This window comes from Trachemys scripta, chromosome 4 (genome assembly GCF_013100865.1).
Source record: "Trachemys scripta elegans isolate TJP31775 chromosome 4, CAS_Tse_1.0, whole genome shotgun sequence".
NCBI lineage: Eukaryota > Metazoa > Chordata > Testudines > Emydidae > Trachemys > Trachemys scripta.
This window is the reverse complement of record NC_048301.1, coordinates 121,718,844-121,739,077: the sequence shown is the minus strand read 5'-3', so window position 1 is coordinate 121,739,077 and position 20,234 is coordinate 121,718,844. Positions and strand designations below refer to the sequence as shown.

Sequence of the window (20,234 nt, the reverse complement as noted above, 5' to 3'; positions counted from 1 at the left end):
TCACTTTTTTTTCTGTAAGTAATGGTTAGGCTTGAGTTTACTGATCCTCTGGTAATGACAGCAGGAGTATCAAAATAAAAATACCACTTTTCTCTTGTTTCTGCTTCTCTACTCCCAAATAAGTACAGGTTGGCAGATAACTTGATGTCACTAATCCTGTGGTTACATGTTTTATGGTAGCTGATCCAAACACTTGTCAAAGTTAGAATCAGGACTCACAATTTTGTCAAGACCACTCTGTTTGTTAGCACAGCGCTCTAATACATTCAGATAACGTGAGCCTCCATGCAAGATTCAAACAGTCTTATTTATACAGATAAAAGGGTGCGAACTAAACAAAGGGACAGAGAGCAAAATTGTAAAATTTGCATGGGACACAATATGCATATCCTGCTTCCTTATTAACTCTTATGGATCGGCGGCTAATGCTTCACCAATGGCCCTTAAGTGGGGCAATTCATTAAGCAGTTAATGTCTGCTCTCCTGCCCCCTAGCTTGCAGCATTTCTCATTTCTACTTAAAGGTACATACAGCATTCTTTAATTCATTCTATTTCTTTAATATAATTCATTTCACTTTCACACACTCCACCTCTAGTGACGTTTGCTGTAGGTAAAAATGTGGCTGACCAGTGCAGAATTTGTGTGCAGTGTTTTGTTGTAGCCATGTCGGTCCCAGGATATTAGAAAGACAAAGTGAGTAAGGCAATATCTTTTATTGGACCAACTTCTGTTGGTGAGAGACAAGCTTTCAAGCTTCCCCAGAGCTGTTCTTCAGGTCAGTGCAGAATTTGGCAGATGAGATCCTGACAGTGTCTGGAGGGGAGGGCCCTCTGGTCTCAGAAAGGTGCGCAAGAATTCTGCAAATGAGAGCATTCATTCAAAATAGAGAAAATCTTTATAGAGGACTTGCCCTATCAATTCTCAGCACTGTCGTCATGCCTCTATTACAATGTACAAGTAATAGAATACCTGGAAAAGCTGCCTTTCTTCTTTCAATATTGAAAGATCTAGGGATCAGATCATGGTTTCCTATATGCTTTATAAATTCTGTAATTTGCATGATGGTATTAATTTGAGTCCATTTATTTAATTTAGCGTGTGGCTTAAGGTACTAAATGTTGCACCAATATGAATCAATGGATTCCTTTAGTTAGCTGGCATTCATATAACGTCACACTTCAGCTCACATTGCGTTTTTTATTTCTAGGGCAGAACACTGGTACCACGATTGCTATTGGTAAGTAATATAAACTTTAAAAATAATTCAATGCACAGACTGTACATAGTAAGATGCAGTAATAGCATAAGATATTTAATGTTCCACTTTCTCAATCTCAAACCATTTTTTCCCCACTGCTTCACTATGTGAGGAATCTACTCCAAGCAGCTATCAGAGTAGCAGCCGTGTTAGTCTGTATCCTCAAAAAGAACAGGAGTACTTGTGGCACCTTAGAGACTAACAAATTTATTAGAGCATAAGCTTTTCTGGACTACAGCCCATCCGAAGAAGTGGGCTGTAGTCCATGAAAGCTTATGCTCTATTAAATTTGTTAGCCTCTAAGGTGCCACAAGTACTCCTGTTCTTTTTCCAAGCAGCTAGTTTGTCTCTTCTTGTATTATGTTCTGTCCAGTGGTGCTGTATAAAAGCTCATGAGGCAGATGTTTGACTTAAAGAATCAAAGAAATATAGAGCTGGAAGGGACCTCGAGAGGTCATTTTTAAGTCTCGCCCCTGTGCTGTGGCAGCACCAAGTACACCTAGACCATCCCTGAAAGATATATGTCCAATCTCTTCTTAAAATACTCCTGTGATGGGGATTCCACTGTCTCCTTTGGAAGCTTAATCAGTGCTTAACTTCCATTACAGTTTTTCCTAATATGTAATCTAAATCACCCTTGCTGCAGATTAAGCCCATTATTTCTTGTCCTGCCTTCCAGTGGACATTGGGAACAATTGATCATTGTCCTCTTTATTCGAATGTTAATGGCTGTTGTACTCTGACCTGCTTCTCCCTCAGTTTTCTCAAGATTCATTCTACCAAAATAGATCTCCCATGCTTCGTGTAATGCTACTTTGCCATTCCAGGAAAATTTATTCTGCATTAAGAAAAACAACGCTAAGTGTGCTGCTGAATACCGCATTTGTTGTATTTGCTTTTGCTGGAAGACATCTTGTGTTGTGCAGAGATCGGTATTGGATGCTGAAAGCTTAGGATAGAACTGGTTTGGATTTTTTTTGTTTTATATCTTTACAGCTGAATGTCTTGCTAAGCGTAGTAACCCCACCTTACATAAAGCAAAACTAACACATGCTTAATTGCCTGAACCATTCCCTGCCCCCCCAAAAAACCCAGCCCTACGGCTGTGGAAACTCAAGCACCAATCCTGTCAGCACTTCCACACCCTTATCTCACAGAGGTTCTGTGACAACTGTGTAGCCAAGTGATTCAGAAACAGAACTAATGTTTGTCTTCAGAGCAGGGTTTGAAGAGTGTGCAGTAAATAAGGCCTGGGGACACAGCTGTACAGTAAGGAGAAAACACAACATAAGAATGGCCATACTGGGTCAGTCCAATGGTCCATCTAGTCTAATATTCTGTCTTTTTACAGTGGCCACTGTTGGTTGATTCAGAGGGAATGAACAGAACAGGGCAATTCTCAAGAGATTGATTCCCTGTTGCCAAATCTCAGGTGCTGGCAGGTTTCCTGACACCCAGAGCATGGGCTTGCATCCCTAAGCATCTTGGCTAATAGCCATTGATGGAACTATCCTCCATGAACATAACTACCGTAATTCTTTTGTGATCCCAGTTAAACTTTTAGCCTGTCAACAAGTTCCAAAGTTTGACTCTGTGTTCGTGCTAAACCTGCTGCCTGTTCATTTCATAGGGTGACCCCTGATTCTTGTGTTATGGGAGGGGAGGTAAACAACACTTTGTTCATACTGATCATGATTTTTGGAGACGTCCGTCATATCCCCTGTTAGTCTTCTCTTTTCTAAGCATATTTTTAAACAAAATATAAGCTGCTCCTTAAGTGACTAATATCTGTCGTATGCACTAAGTGAGGCAAGGGTCCTATGGGGAGAAAACAGCGAGTGATCATGTAACTAAAGACTGATCACCATGCCTACGGACATGGGGGCTTTACTCATGTTGTACAGACAACCTTAATTCTTGCCTTTTGTAATGGAGTGCTTGACTTTGCAGCCTTATTAATGTTCCTTTAACATAGGATGTTTAACGTAGAACTTTTGTGTGTAATACTATGAAGTTGCCCTTAAATATCCATCTAACCCTCAGCCCATCTCCTCAGCAGCCTGGGGGGGGGGGGGAACATGGCAGAGGTTTACTGCATATAGTCCCTTTTGCACAATTTAGTAAGTTCAGCAGTTAGATTAAATTTTCAGAATATTACTTTAAAATCAGTTCAGATAGAAAAATGAATAAATGATCCAAAATTCTGCACAGGCAGCCCAAAAGCACTGTACAAAAAGGTTCTACACCTCTACCTCCTTTTCCTCCATCCCCAGCTATAATGTAGGGAATCGATGTACTTTGCTCGCACTCCTTTTCATACTATATACTTTAATCTTATTTCTAAGATAATAGAAATCCATTTCTGTCTTGTCAACATACCAGTCTTTTAAAAGTGGGACACTAGAGCTTTTTCAGCTTCTACAAATCACTCCCTTTGTACAACCAAGGACAATTAAAGCTCCATTTTTAAACTGTAGATCCATGTAAAAAGGAAAAATCAGGGCACATTCAGCTTGGCCAGTGGGAGGGGAAGGTGCTGTGTCTGGTGGTTTGAGACTTAATGTATGTCTACGTTGGAGCTGGCGGTGTAACTTTGAGCTCAGGTGTAGACATAGCTGCATTAGCTCGGATTGAGCCTGCATGCTAAAAACACAAGTGTAGCTGCAGTGGCGCTGTACTGGGAAGGCTGTCTTGCCACTCGTGCCGCCACAGCTACACTTCTGTTTTTAGCATGCTAGCACTGAGCTATGTCTACCCGAATTGCAAACTACATCTCCAGCTCCAGTATGGACATAGCCTTAGTGTGTCTGTCCCAATCCCCCAACCCAAAGTGTCTTCTCTATTTTGATTTTCTTCTCCCATTAACAAAATAGGAATACTTGAGTTATCCTCAAACTAGGTGTGTGACTCAGAGCTTTTTCCCATGGACCTCCAGAGATTCAGGCCCAGAATGTCTTCAGAACCGTCTGTAACATTTTCAAGCTTGTAAAATGTGAATATGGCTCACAAAAACGTAATCCTGTTGATCTGCTGTTCAAGATTTGCTTGCTACAGCGTTCACAGTGAAGATTTTGTCTTGCTGCTAATTAACACTGTGTAAAAGCTTTTTAAAATGAAAAACTCCCATTTAAATTAAAGTTCCCTTGTGCTCCATTGATTCTGAAGTGTCTTTCATTTGCACCCAAGATCTAGTTTCAATCTAAATTTCTTTGTGTTTAGCCCTGACTTTGCTAGAGACACCTTAAATGCTGTGAAACCTGCTTTTTATTGTATTCCCATTCTTAGAAATGACAGTATTGCTTGTTACCTCTGTAGGTAGAGCCTCAAATCTTCCCATCCACATAATAAACATTCTTAGCTTACAGGACATTTCAACAAAGCACCTGCCTAATATCTTTTGTAGGGTAAATGAGAGTTCTGGTGCTGAGACTTATTTTGTCCTTCATATGTAAGCAAAGGCCAGTGATCATAAGCCTTTAACAACACCTGGTGTCCCATGTCATGTCTTAAGCTAATGAAATGCGCAGTATCTTACAACTGTTAATTTGTAGCTGTCTCCAGCTACACAGGTAACTGACTTTAGAGATCCTTTCTGCTTTGTATCACTTTCAGCTTTCCTTTTATTTTCGATATCCTTTAATGCTTTTTTAGAGGAGGTACATTGACCAGTTGCACTCAAGCGCAATATAATTCAAGTCGTGAGCTATTAGACATTATCCCTTTGAAGCAACACTTATGCTGCTTGTGACGTGTTGCATTTTTGTCGTGATCATCAAGCCTGGTGCTTGTTGAAGGTCATATTGTATTCTGAAGCCCAATTAGTAAAATCTTTGAATAATATTTAGTGTTGGAGGTTCACAAGAAAAGATACTCGCATTTAAAATGGGCTTTTACTGCCAGAATAAAACAAATCCAATATTAAGATGACTTGCAAGTAGCATGTTGCTATGTAGTCTTTCTCGGACTATGAAAAATACTGACTTGCTAGGATTTAAATGAGGTAACTCGTTGTCCTCCTATACATTTTAACCAGAACTATCTATTAAATAGAAGGCGCACATTAGAGCAAAAAATCATGTATTGTTTTTGTGTTGGAAAACTGTCTCTGCGATTAAGTTATCTGAAAATTTAAAGCCATAGGTTTTTCCAATGATTTAACTTCAGTTTTTAGGAAACACTTTTAAAAGCTTTATACTTGTCTTTAATTAAATTGACAAGAGATTGATCAATATGCAAACTATTAATAGCTCTTTTGACTGTTTTCTAGAAGAGCAATATGCTCAAATAAATCTGAGACTTCGTTTAATAAAGGGGTACTAGCGCACACACTAATTATAAATTAATCCTATACACCCAATCATGTGAACCTGAAGCTTGACACCTCTGTTTGTTGCAGTCCCCTGGGGATGTTTGGAAGAAATATGAATATAAATATTGATAGGAAGCTTGAGGGAAAACTGTCCTCCTTTAAAAGGGGCACAGCTGGATAGATTGCATATATATTTTACTTTGTATGGGATTTCTTTCACAATTGAGTTTTAATAGAAAATTGTACATACAATTTTAGAAAAATTTTGAATTTAAACATTCTCTTAGAGTTTGCAACACTGCTATGCTTCATTGTGCTAGTGCTTGGAAAGTTTAAAAAAAAAAAAAAAAAATTCCCTATGTACATTGAAAGAAATGCAGACGTAAATAGCATTAACTAGTTAAAAAAAAATCTTTCACTTTGTTAATCATCTAATGATATGGAAATAACAAGGATTTTTTTTTTTAAACCAGTTAACCTGATGACTATAGAAGTGTGTGAGAGAGAGAGAGAGGATCTGTTGAATCATCCTGGCCCTGCAAAGGCAGGATTGTTCTCTACAGTACTTTTTCTACTATTTTAGTCCATGCTAGTTTTAAAAGTTTCAGGTAATAGGGCTTCCACTACTTCCCCCCCCCCCCCCCCCCCCCCCCCCCCACTCAAAAAAAAAATCCATTGCCATCAAAAAATTTCCTAATATTCAGTATCAGTTTTCTTGGGAGTTCTAATGATATAAAAAGCCTCCTTTTAAGGAAGCAAAAGCAACTTTGATTTTTACTCTTGAATTCTGGAGTCATACTTCATTGAATTAGTTTCTCTCCTTTCCTGCTGTTCAGCCCATATGATGCAAATCAGCACTTCAGTGATCTACAGGAACGTGGGGGAAAAACCTAACTTGGGTCTTGAAAGGGGTTGTACAGAAAATATTTACTTCAATGTGAAAAGATGGTGAGGTTCTGATGAACCATTATCTGCAAGAACATAATACAACTATGCAGCATATCAAATTGAGACTATAAATTACTTCCTTAGGTTACCTTTCTTCTGTGGCCTGAACAGAGATGTTGAATGCGACACGTGAATATCTACTAAATTCTCCATTTCTATGTAACCATTTTGTCAACTACAGCAGTTATGAATGCATGGTGTGCCTTATCTTGTGATGTTACTTATCATAACAGCTCTGTCTTAATATCTAAACGTTACTTCAGTATATTACCATTTTGATAATATAAGAACAAATATTTTCTCCAGAAGAATATTAATGATACAAAGCCCATGTTGGATTTTCATTTCTGGTGTAAGGTTGTGATTATATCCTTAATATGAGACTTCGTTCAGTAGAGGAGGAGTAATATAAAGTCTATATGCTACAAGTTTTAGTTGATATAATTGTATATGTGGAGCTTATATACAGCAGGCAGGAAATGCTAAACAAATCTCTGCTGAAGAGCTCAGGTGGTGGTGGTGTTTCATTGTGGATTCACTGTGAAACCCTAGGCCCTGACAGTGCTACAAAAGTTCTGTTGACTCTTCAACAGTACTCTACATAGTATTCTTGAGGTGTACAGTTGAATAAGATTCTTCTATAACATGATTAGTCAGTGGAAGAAACTAATATGTCCTAAAACAGTGTTATGTTATAGATGACCCCCTCGCCTTTCCAGTGCTCAAACAGTTGAGCGTTGCGGGGAGGGAGCATAGATAGTCCAGTTCTCCTGTATTTAGGATATGTAATACCTAACTTATCACTGTTTGCTAACTTTGATTACAGATTAAACCTCATGAATTTTTTTTCTGCCTCTTTTCTGTTTTGGACATGGCCTCTGAGAAGAAACAGCATGAACTCTGCTTTAATTGGAAATTAGTTTATAATTGTGTTAATGTAACTCTCTAAAATTAACAAAACAAATCTTTCAGACAGAACATAAAATGAAAAATCTCGTTATCCTAAACATCTGGAGTGAAGTCAAGATATTGTGCATTTTTACTTTGGTTTTAACTTTCTTTATTTTGGTTTTGCAGGAAAGATGCCTGTCATTCTGGCAGTGCTGATGACTAACTTGTTCGTCAGACAGTGAACATATTGGAAGAAAATGGAAAAATTGAGGGAAACCTCATATGATAGCATTAAACGTCTCTCGTGATCCCAGAGTCCTCCCACTACAATTGTATTCGGGGTTGTGGATTTTGCTGTTGCGAGCAAGAGCCTTTTGAGATTCCTATTTGGAGGTTTCGATCTTGAAGTACTTATTATCCCTTTTAAAATACAGATTAATGGTGCCAAAGATACTCATTGAACTGCTGTAGGCTTTTGTTAATTCAAATGTATCCTCCGTTTTTAATTCAAATCTCCAGAATAATCAGTGTTCCTTTGCTCTCATGTCCAAAAAACTCCAGAAACAACAATAACAAAAAACAACCCCAAACTATTCTTACCCCAAGTCTTATATTTAGTGTGTCCTCAGTGTGGCATCCCAGAGTGAAGTGTGCGGATGTCTGTCTGACTCAGGTGTTCAGAATCCACACTATCAAATTTTTAAGCCAGTATTGAGAGCCAAAATAAATTACCTCAGTTTCCTTATGAGCACTTTCTGATAAGTAAGCAATAAAATGGTTATACTTGTGAGCAAATTCTTCTATGATTCCGTGCCTAAATGAAATGTCTTTATTTTTATATTTCAGTAGCTGAAAATAAGTTTGGTAGCATTTAAAGCAAGCTTATTCCATTCAGGAAATAATTCTCTGCTCTGAGAAGGTGTGCATCACCAAATGCTGTTTTGTCACTATCACTGAAAACATATCATTTGTATTTATACAAGTTGTACAGAATTTTACTTGGCAATCTGCATATCTATCAAATGAAAAAACTGGAATTTCTGTGTTGTACTTAAGCCTTTTCTCTGAATAAAAGGAATATTGTAGAAACTATAGCATCCTGACTCTCAAAAGCGATGTAAAAATGTGGTTGAAATCTACTCCTTTATTGTGATCTGGTCACTAACTGCTTTCCAGAGCAGATGAAACTAGTACTACTTTTTGCACCCCACTCCCACCCCAAAAAAATCTGATTTCCTAGGGCATGGATCTTTCTAGCAAGGGGTAGCACTTTGTCAGCCTTGTAACAACGCACTGCCATGTACTACAAAATACTATTCAAACTGAATGCTAGCGTGATAGTATAACCCACACATCTCCTGGGTGTGGTGGTCTGTCCCATCTAGTGGCACCAAGACCACTTAGAGACCTAAAATGAGTCTGGTCCACAGCCTTAGCTAACAGGCAGTCAGTCCGATCCTGCCTGCGTTACAATAGGATTAGGATCTATGTGATAGAAACAGATTTCTGATACTCATTAGAAACTGCAAAGACGTTTAATGATGCTTTGCCTTTGCTCAGATTACCTGAAGGATGTGGCTGGATTTAGATGTTTTAATTTCCCACTGTTGCTAAGGTCATAGCTACAGTGGGGATGTGTCCTGATTTTCAGTTAGCAGTTCAAATCCCCAGCATAGCATCAGGTTTCCTCTATCAAGCCTTGTTTTGCACTAGTGCAGCTTATGTTTTCAAGCATGGGTAGGTGTAAGCTGCACTAGTGCAAACTGCAGTTTATAGCAGTTTTCCTATCTACACTATGGCTGAGCACTGATGGAGCTATATTGGTGTCAGACCACTAGTGATGAAAGCAGGACAAAGGCTCAGGCCATGTCTATACTACCGGCTAAATCGGCACTGCTGCAATTGATGCAGCGGTGTCGATTTTACTGGGTCCAGTGAAGACACTAAGTTGATGGAAAAGGACTCTCCTGTTGACACAGCTTCTGCCTCTCAGGGAGGTGGAGTACAGACATCAACAGGAAAGTGTTTCCATCAATGCAGCGCGGTGTAGACACCACTGTAAGTCAACCTAAGTTAAGTCAACTTCAGTTACGTAACTTGCATAACTCAGATTGACTTACAGCATTAGTGTAGACCACCCCTCAGTGTACACAAGACTACCAATGGTGGTAGCATTGGGAAGCTTAGTGTAGATGGGCCAGTGGGTGCTACTGGCATTTTAAACACAATGGTATTTTCAAGAGCCTAAGTGAGTTAAGGAGGAAAAATCCTATTGAAAGTTGTTGGGAGCTGACTTGAGATGAAGGGGAGTTGATGTGAGTCATATTAGCTACCTGACTCTGTTCTGTAGCATAGTGATTCTGCTCACAACTTTCCATACAAAGAGAAACTGCTGAGCTCCAGTTCATTTGCAAATTTGACACCATCAGATCAGGATTAAACAAAGACTCTGGCTATCCAACTACAGAAGCAGTTTCTCCTCCCTTGGTGTTCACACCTCAACTGCTAGCAGAGCACCTCACCCTCCCTGATTGAACTAACCTTGTCATCTCCATACTGATTTATACCTGCCTCTGGAAATTTCCATTACTTGCATTTGAAGAAGTGAGGTTCTTACCCACGAAAGCTTATGCTCCCAATACTTCTGTTAGTGTTAAAGGTGCCACAGGACCCTCTTGCTTTTTACAGATTCAGACTAACACGGCTACCCCTCTGATAGTTGACTTTAAGTAGAACAAAACTCTTAAACTAAGGTTTTGCTTTTATGCCAGTGCCCTGCTATTTGAGTGCTGAAGGGGGGGAGAGGGAAGGGGAAAAGGGAAGGAGAAGACATATAACCAAGATTGTTTGGCAACCCTCTTTTTCAGAACTCTCTGGGAGGGCTCCTTGGCAGTGAAGGCTCATACTTCTTTGGGGGAATAAAGGTCATTGTGCAATCCTCATGTTGGTGACTGCAGGGCCGTGTTCATTCACACACTGTATTTAGCTAACTATGTTTATATAGTTGGTATCCAAGCAGCTCCACCATCTTGGGCTTATTCTTGATGGCTGCCCATCTTAACAACTGGGATTGAGGCTTTTAGAGGCATGGTTTGGTGGGTTGCTAACTTCACTGTGTAATATAAAGCTCCCAAAAGCAGGAATGTGAATGTAAGCTCACTTTAATGGTTTTAAGAACAGTCCACGACTGGAGATGCTGCAGTGTAATTGATGTTAAATGTTGTTTGAGTGATTATCTACACAGATTGCACTTGTGGAGTGCATGAGCCCCATGTGTGCAAGACAGGATCTTTTGAGTAGCAGTGTCCACTGGGGTGGTGTCTGTTCCCTGGATGCCCTCGCACCATGTAGGTGAAGGTATAAAGGTTAGAGCACCTCAGCTGTTGCCTATTGGATGAAGACCTGTGTCTCTGTCCCTTCTGACTGGAGTATCTACAGGCAGCACAGTACCCTCCTTTCACCATATATTTCCCAGCACAGACAGGTTGCCCAGGGACACCTGCTTGCTTTCTCTTCAGAGGGTTTTTAACAGGTATAATTGCTACAGTTATACATACCGCACAGTTCTTCCTATGCAGGTCTACCTTATTTTTAAGTTTAAAAAGCATTACAGAGAGAACAACATGCATGCTAATAAGCTTCCCAGATTTAACCCCACCACGTCTCTGCATTCTGGCAGGCACAGTCCTTCATCTCCCACCCAAGGGGGATTCCTTCTGGTTCTTAATTCCTCACAGCTCTAGCTCAGAACAAGCACCTGATCCTTCCAACCCTTTCTAAAGGATTGGGGCCCTCCATGGACAAGGGGTCCTATCCATTTGCTGGATGAGGAAGAAAGCCCTGAGGTTGTTTTTAAAAAAAAAAAAACAAAAACAAGCTATCTATCCAAAAACGCTTTCTTTGTCAGTCCCTGGAGACTCCAGTTTAAACTAATATATCCACCTCTCTGGGGGCTGACTTCAAAGGCTGATAACCGAGGAAGTACACTAGCATCCCCCTTCCTCTAGAGAAGGTACATGCAATGCCACTACACATTCACAATTGCATTTAAATACAATGGACCCAAAAGGTATTAACCCTAATTCAATAAGATTAAACGTCATTGAATTAAATTAATCTTAATTCCATACGGTTTGTCCAGGATATGGTCAGCCTGTCACCCGTCTCCAGGTTTCTGGTTTCCCAACTCAGCTCTCCTGGTATCATCTCTTGAAGTATCTGGTGCCGTCTGGATGTAACATCAGGGAGTTTGTGAAACAGCCTGACTCCAAAAAGTGGGAATAACCTGCCAGTTGTCCCAACATCATTGAAAATCCAGGGCAGGAAGAAACTTTTTTTTTTTTTAAGGAAAAATTCTAGTAAGAGGTTAAGCTTTAGTCTGCTGTTCCTGTGTGGCAGGGTTTTCAGTGTGAGTTGCCTGGGAAATAGGTCAGCTGCCATAAGTGCACTAGCTTTGGTTGTTCCTTGTCCCAGACTTAACATGAACCCCTGTCTGCTTGGATTCTGTGCCCTGCCCTAGAAGAGGCTGCATTTCAGTGGGGAAGGGGCTCCTGTAAAGTGCAAATCCGTGTAGTATCTAGAAAAGCCCCCTGGGATCCTTCAAGATGAAAGTCACTATAGGAGTGTAAGATACTGTTAAGGAGCAAGTTCTGCTCTTCATTCCACCAGTGAAATCCCAGGTGATTCCATTGACTTGCGTGCACTTGTCCCTTGCTGCAGAGGAGTCCGACTGCAATAAAGGGAAGAGGTTTTTACCACAAGTGTGCACAGGAACAAACTGCATGTTAACGATCCCCAAAACCACCTGTGCTCTGCTGCCCCAGCTGGTGACACCTCCACGAAATGCCAGTCAATAAAATACTAGATGGGATTTCTGTGTTTAACTCAAATGCTTTTCTTTAGGTCTTGGTTTTGTAGAATGGTGGGCCTGGAATCGAATGCCTCATTGAAGGTGTTGATTGGATCGCTTGATACTTGCTCTGAGCTGAACCCTGAAAGGTGTTGAACACCTGCTATTCCAATTCACTTCATGGTTGGCTCCACACTCAATCAGACCCTCTTTCTCTATTGAGAGAGAGATTCACAGGGTAGCTGATTTTATGGGTTGTTTATAAACCAGAACAACAGCAGTGAAATAAACTGTGGGTAAAGGGTCTTGGGTGTATCTGTTCTCTTCCATTTCGAGCAATAACCAGCATTCACAGTGTATCTGCTCCTCTCAGTGAACTACCTTCTCTTCTGCATTTTCTTTTCAGTTGGGTGTCCAAAGCCAGAGATGCAAAATGGAAGCATGGTCAATGCATTGGATGAAAAAATGGGGTACATTGTGAATGAAACCATTCCTTTCAAATGCTCTCCTGGGTACCAGTTTTCAAGCCATTCCCACCTGCCTGCAAAAGACAGATTTAGTATTACCTGTTTAGCGGACAGCAGCTGGACATCATTACCAAAGTGTAAGTATCACTTAGTAAGTTTCTTGATGCACCCTGTCCAATTTCTAATATAAAGGATAGTAGTAACCATGCTTTGATTTAATGAAGCAAAGACTTAACTTCATGAGGTCTTTGTGATTGGGTAGGGACATGTGCCACTGATACACCATATGGTGAAAAACCATATTTATCTGAAAACAAAACAAATTATCCCTCACTACACCCATCTCTTATTTTTAAAAAAAGCTTTCTTCCTTTTATAGCAGTTGCTCCATGCAAAAAGTAAATTTGGAGGGTAAAAATCACAACAGGAGGAAAACTTCCCTATTACAAACAGTAATACAGCAGAAACTGTATCTGGAGATTGAGAAACTGAAGCAGGAGCTAAAGTCACAATGACTAGTGAGACCTGTGATCCATATTGTGATTAAACTGTCTCCCCTTTGGATGCAGTTTATATAATTACACTACACACAGGCTCATTCTTACTGATTTCATAGAACTTGCTAATACAGCTAATAACTCGGAATAGGCAGTAAATCAGGGATCAGATTTCCTTCCTAGGCACCATTTTTTAGGATTTTTTTGTTCTTTCCCCTTGAATTTCACAAATTTCATTTTCCACTCGATGATAAACTAGGGATTTCAAGTCCTCACACAGGTTTTAGAGGTTATAGTGATAGTGAAGGATTGAGTTGAGATTTGGTTTTCCTCAGGTAGGTTAACCAAGTAGCATGGAAGCAAATTATCAGTTGATATGAGCTTTAGCTCCTATGCAAAAGAAACTCAAGACTAACTTACTGTTTACATTTAACTTTAATGCATCAAAACGTACACATTCAAAGTGGTGAATGGGTATTTAAATGCCTGATTTCCCCACACCTTAAGAGCAGTGATGTTAATAAATTCCTGAACCACTCTAAACATGTGTAGGGGCTGAAAAAAGCCTTGTCTGTCTTGTCTGCTCAATTACAAGGTCAGCAGGATGCTTCCTTTTAGGGACACTCAGCCTTGCCAAACTGAACAGAGCTATTTTTGAAATCTGCTGTCACCCATGGCACTTCTATAGCTCTACTCAGCCACACACACATTAGGAGTAGATGATAGCAACCTGAAGTGTAGAGAAGCAATCATCAGAGCCATTTCCCCAATAAACAATAGGGGTGTTCTCTAACCTACACCTCGTGATCAAGTAAGTATTCCTGCTCTTCAGGGCTACAATAAAATCCAGTTGTAATAGCTGCTGATTGTTTTTAAAACTTTGTCCCTTTGGCTGTAAGGCAGGGAGATGCCCAGCGTGTTTAAAGGATCGTTTCACTGAGAGTGAAGAACTAATTCCTCCTCCTCCTATAGCCCAGTGATTAGTCTGAGTGAGCCCATGGAGTCTGACTCTTCCCGTCACACCTAGAGTGGTCCGGGTTGAATTGAACTGGCAAGGTGGTGGAAGGGAAGCTTGTCCTGTGGAATAAGGGGGGCATGCCAGTTTCTAGGTTTTTTTTTTTTTTTTTTACCACTGTTGATGGACCCACGGGGGTCACAGATTCAGCTACATTCCTGGGGTAACAGCAGGGATTAATTTGGCCAATAGGATAAGGAGGAAAGATGGCTGGTAAATGATTCTGTCTCAGAAATCATTGCTGCAGTGGAGGCTTTGCTCAGGAAGGGATAGCATAGTGCTGCTCTGAGAATAACGTCACTTGTGACTGTCCCTATGCCAGAAATGTAACAGTGCTGCCGTCTCCTCCAGTGAGAACCCTTAGCTGTATAAAGCCAGGAGCAGCGAATGGAAAAAGAACAACAGCAGAGAAATAACCTGCAGACTCAGCCTTTGCGGGTGCGGGAAGCTTCTGTCTCCTTGGACTTGTGAGCACTACTGAGCTCAGAGCGGGGCAGGGGTGACTTGCTGTTGGGAGAGCTAGTGGTGTCAGGGAGCAGGAAGCAATTTAAATCCACCCCAGGGATCCTTAGGAGATCAGCCCAGAAGTTGCACTGACTCAGCACATCCAAGCTCCGTCTCTGGCTGCTTAGCTCTGTTTTGGGGGGTTCTGGCTGCTTGTCTCACCTGTACTCTGCAGCATCCCATTGCCACGTGCCCGCACACCCAGGCAGTCTCTCTAATTGCAGAGACTGAGTTGAATTTGACCCACAGCCTCTGACTTCTCATCACGGCTGCTTTCCTGTGCTGTCCTGGATGAAGGTAGGCAATGTGATCTTTTCTATGTGCCCATCTACCACTAGAGGCCACTCTTTACCAATCATTTTGTGCACTACCTACCCCACTCTTCTGGGTCCAATCCTGTCACCCTTACTCAGATTGAGTAATACTTCACTCCACAAGCAGCCCCATGGGCTAATTTTTTTAAGCCTTTGAAGTGTAAGAAGTAAATGTGGTTAAATAGAGGGATCAATCTCTAGCTCATTTCACTTTGCTGTTCCTGTTAAAAATGGTTTGTCACTGTTACCTTTCCTGACTGATCATTCACTGCTATCTGTGATATCAATGGAATATACTGAATGTGTTTGACATTGATAGGTTTCAGAGGAGTAGCCCTGTTAGTCTGTATCAGTAAAAACAACGGGAGTCCTTGTGGCACCTTAGAGCGGTTCCTCTGCCCCCGTCCTCCCATGGTTACTTCCTGCAGCCCTTCCTGCGCCCCCCACTGCCGCAGCTCACCTCCGCTCCGCCTGCTCCCCTGTGCGCGCCGCCGCCGCTCCGATTCTCCCCCCTCCCTCCCAGGCTTGCCTCAAAACATCTGATTCGCACGGTGCATCCGAAAGAAGTGAGGTTTTTACTCACGAAAGCTTATGCCCAAATAAATCTGTTAGTCTTTAAGGTGCCACCAGACTCTTTGTTGTTTTTGTAGATACAGACTAACACGGCTACCCCCTATTATTTTTATATGTTAGTTGTCAAAAGCTGTCTTTGTAGATCTTAATATAAGCTTTTTTATATTCAGGAAATGTCTCTCACTGCTGCTGAGAGAGGGTGTTTATAATCAAACACTTTTTAAATCTTTAAATCTTATAAAACAGATGACAATGTTATTTACACCCTTTTTTGTGACTGCAAGCTGCATTGAGTTTTATTTAGCAATAAGAAATATTTACAACTGTTGAAAATACTATAATTGAAGATATCTGTGTTATTTACCATGTCTTATTTGGAATAGGCCTTTTTCCTAAATAAAAGGGATACTGAATAAAGACTCCAGCATCCTGATATTATTTCCATACCTGTTAATAGAAACTGTCTCATTAACTATTTAAAAGTGATATTGAGATCTAGCCCTGTGCTCTCATCTAATCGCTAGCTGGTTACAGAACAGAAAGAAGTTCTCTCCTTTCCTCTTGCAGATAAGTAGCTTTACTAGCGTGGAGGGATTTTCATAACATGTGTCAGAAGTTGACTCAGTTCTGTCTAGCCAGACTCCCGCGGGATCGCTGTCAGAGGATGGAGACCCCACTGCTCAGAGCTGAGATCAATGCTATGGCGTTAACTACAGCTGCAGTCCTTCCCCCACCCTCACTTCCCGTTAGGGTGTGAACTGACAAGGCGAGATACCACAGAGTTACTTCTGCAGAAGATCCTGGCATTCATAACACAGGCTTTGTCAGACAGAGGCAGCTCTCCCCCTAGAGCAGGGGAGACATCAAAAAGGAATATACATGCTCCCCATCCTGGTTCCCTCCGCATCCCCACCTATTCCCCTGGCCCTCACACAACATCCCTGCTCCCGATGGGGCTCCCCACATAATGGGGCAGACCAGGGGCCCATCCATGTATTTGTTTTAAACAACTAAATTTTGGTCCTATGCACTAGACTGCAGCTAGGAGGAGTTCAGTGAACTAAGATGAATTTCTCTCCTGCTTCCAGGTGTTTCTTTGCTATGCAGTGGTAAAAACTGATGTTAAGAAGGTTGGAACTCTGAAAACAGTCCCAAAACTACTTCTAGCTAGGGAAAAAGAGCCTTGCAGTCTGCCCCAATGGTCAATAAACTAAGGCCATTATGGTCCAAGTATCTCCCTCTTGTATGGTGGCTTTGGAAATATGTATTTTTATGTGAAAGGCCATAGATACAAATTTAAGGAGAGAGAGAGAGGGGCAGGAAATTGCCTGGAAATTGGCACTCAGGGCAACTGGCCTCATCACCAATCCCTAGGTGTACATTGCACTACAGTTTGGTCCAAAGTTTGACTGGTCTAGCTATTTCCATTAGATGTGTGATGTGTTAGCAGAATAGTTACACTGGTAAAAGCTCTAATATGGATGCCGTTACAGTGGCATAACTTATTCTCTTGCCCATACGAGATTTGCTCTACTGCTATAAGCAAACACCTTTGTACTGATATAACTGAGTCTGCACTATGGGACTCTACCTGTGCTGATATAGTTAAATTGGCACAACTTTCTAATGTAGACAATCCTTGAGAGTCTGACCCCGAACACCCTCAATGCCGATGGAATTCCAAGTTCCTTATTAAAACTAACTAGAAATATAAAGAAAAAGTATCAACTTCCTGGTGCTCAAAATGACTGATTGGTGAATATTTTACGCATGGAATTCTCTTTCATGAACTTGGCTGTGTTAGGAATGTGTGAGAGGGGAGGGAGCAGCAGGGGCGCCCAGAGGGGGGGCAAGTGGGGCAATTTGCCCCAGGCCCCGCGAGCCCTGGCCCGGCAGCGGTCCAGATCTTCGGCAGCATTTCGGCGGCGAGGGACCCTTCAGTCGCTCCGAGTCTTCAGCGGCATTTCGGCAGCGGATCCTTCAGTGCTGCTGAAGACGCAGAGCGACTGAACCCCCCCCCCCCCCGCTGCCGAAATGCTGCCGAAGACCTGGACCACCGCCAGGTAAGTACAAGCACCGCAGCTTCCCCACTTTGCCCCAGGCCCCCTGAATCTTCTGGGTGGCCCTGGGAGCAGACTGTGTACATACCTTTGTGGAAAGCTAAAAGCTACTTTGGCACCTCAATGTACGTTTTCTCCTAAATGATGTAGAACAGTGGTTCTCAACCGGGGTATGCATACCCCTGGGGGTACACAGAGGTCTTCCAGGGTGTACATGAACTCATCTAGATAGTTGCCTAATTTTACAACAGGCTACATAAAAAGCACTAGCGAAGTCAGAACAAACTAAAATTTCATACAGACAATAACTTGTTTCTATTTCTCTGTATACTATACACGGATATGTAAATAAAATATTTATATTCTAATTGATTTATATTACAATTATATGGTAAAATGAGAAAGTCAGCAATTTTTCAGTAATAGTGTGTTGTGACACCCTTACATTTTTGTCTGATTTTGTAAGCAAGTAGTGAGTGAGGTGAAAAGTGGGGGTATGTAAGACAAAATCAGACTCCTGAAAGGGGTACAGTAGTCTGGTAAGGTTGAGAGTCACTAATGTAGAATGTGAGTGTTCAGAGCCAGAACAGAAATGCCTTGTCATGACCACTAACAGTTCAAACCTTCACTGACAGGAAGTGCTGCAACTGAAAGCTATGAGCAAGACTCTGTGCTGCTGCTGCTCACAAGAGGTGTGGCACACAAGGCGTTGATCAGGACGTCGGGGCTTTAAGCCCCCTTCACACCTGTCCGCTTCCGGGCTTCTCAGGCTCTGAGGGCATGTGCAGCCTCCTGTGTATGTTACAGTACTATGCGCCCACACAAGTCCCACCTGTTTCTGAAATAGTCACAACCCCCACGTAACCCTCAGCAGCTTTCCCACTGCCGCTGCCAATGGGTTCCCCTGCAGCCAAGAATTCCAAAGCATGAAGTGCTCTGGCCACTTCTCTTCATGCCTTTGGCAGTACCCTACACCAGGGGCCGTGTGAGAGGCAGCTTTCAGGCTGTATATGCCAGCATATGCTTTCCCTGCACTGGGGGAATTCCTGTGCGGACTACACCATTCCCTTTGCAGTCCCTATATGCTGCAGGAGTTCTTACTGAATACAATTTCCTAGTATTTTTGAAAATTTTATTGCATGCAACTATAACAACCCCTTATTTAGCTCATCAGCAGGATATGAACTAGCAATTTCTGACACTTGAGCACAGATAGCTCTGTAGTTCTAGTGGTAGCTAATTACATAAATTTGTAGCCAGTATTTTCTCCCTCCAGAACTGGTGAGGCCTTACAGCTGAAATAGGGAAGAGCCCAGGCCTGGCTTCCTCACCTATGTCTACTCCTGCCTAGTGTGGTGCCCCCCAGAGTGGGAGATGCTCTACCACGAACCATGTGCTATCTATGGGGGCTGGTTGGGGCCCCAGACCCACTGTTTGCCACAACCCCATTGCAGCTCCCAGGCACTCCTAGTGAAGCGTCTTGCTGCTGTAGTGGCATAGAGAAGGACTTAAGATTTGTGGGTTTTTTTGGCAGGCTGCCAACATTTTTCTTGAACTGCAAGTGAGCGAAGGGAACTGGTGATTTTTTTTTTTAAGTTGATATCTCAGCCAACCATGTATGGAATTGCCTGGGCAGGGACACAAAAAAAGGCACGTCTCTACCCTGAGCGCTTTCTGCCTGCTGAATTTCAACGGGCTGCTGCAAACAATGGCGATGGTTGAGAAAATCTAACTTCACAAGACTCTTTTGTAATAGAAAGACATCGCCACCCTCATACAGGGGTCACCAGCAGCTCCCTCTGTGAGTTAGAAATAAAGGGAACAGGTGCCCTAACTGTGAACAGACTCCATTTCTCCTTATTTCACAATTACCAGGTTACGCTTTCAGGGCCGGCTCTAGGCACCAGCAAAGCAAGCAGTTGCTTGGGGCAGCAAATTTGCAGGGGCGCAAGAATCCGGCATCGGAGTTGAGAACCAACAGGGGGCCCTGGGAGCTGTAGTTTGTTGGTTAGCTCCCTGCCTATAGAGCTAGTCCTGGAGCAGGGAAAGAACTACATTTCCCAGCATTCCCTCGGCCGCAATTAACAGGAAAAGGAGGGGGAAGGAGTGTGGAACTGAAACCTCATGCTGCAGCTTGCTGTGAATGGTAGGGACAGAGCCAGCTCTAGGTTTTTTGCTGCCCCCCCCCACCCCAGCCCTGGGCTCCCCCCGCACCCCCCATGTTGCTCCAGCCCTGGACTCTCCCCCGCCTGCACTCTCTGCTGCCCCAACTCTGGCCCCCACCTGCACTTCCCTGCTGCCCCAGCCCTGGGCTCTCCCCCCACCCGCACCCACATCTCCTGCCGCCCCAGCCCTGGGCTCTCCCCCAAAGAAAGAATTGGGTGTACTAAATGGACAGTGCACCTCTCTATATGAAGCCTAGCAAGGGAGATCCCACTAGAATTTAAAATGAAAAGTAAGGGAGGGGAGGCTCTACTAGGACCTGGGCAGCTTTAGATACAGTACCAGGCATGTAGGAGTGTGACGGGTTAGATCACAGAAACCCCC

General features: G+C 42.4%; 1 protein-coding gene across 1 annotated transcript in view; it reads left to right on the top strand.

The window, feature by feature from the left end:
* The window catches only part of LOC117876535 (complement component receptor 1-like protein), a 208,582-nt gene that overhangs the window by 14,694 nt on the left and 173,654 nt on the right, over window positions 1-20,234 (top strand). The window contains exon 7 of the mRNA XM_034768797.1: window positions 1,210-1,239. Within this exon, the coding sequence (XP_034624688.1) occupies window positions 1,210-1,239 (30 nt within the window). The remainder of the gene's footprint in view (window positions 1-1,209; window positions 1,240-20,234) is intronic.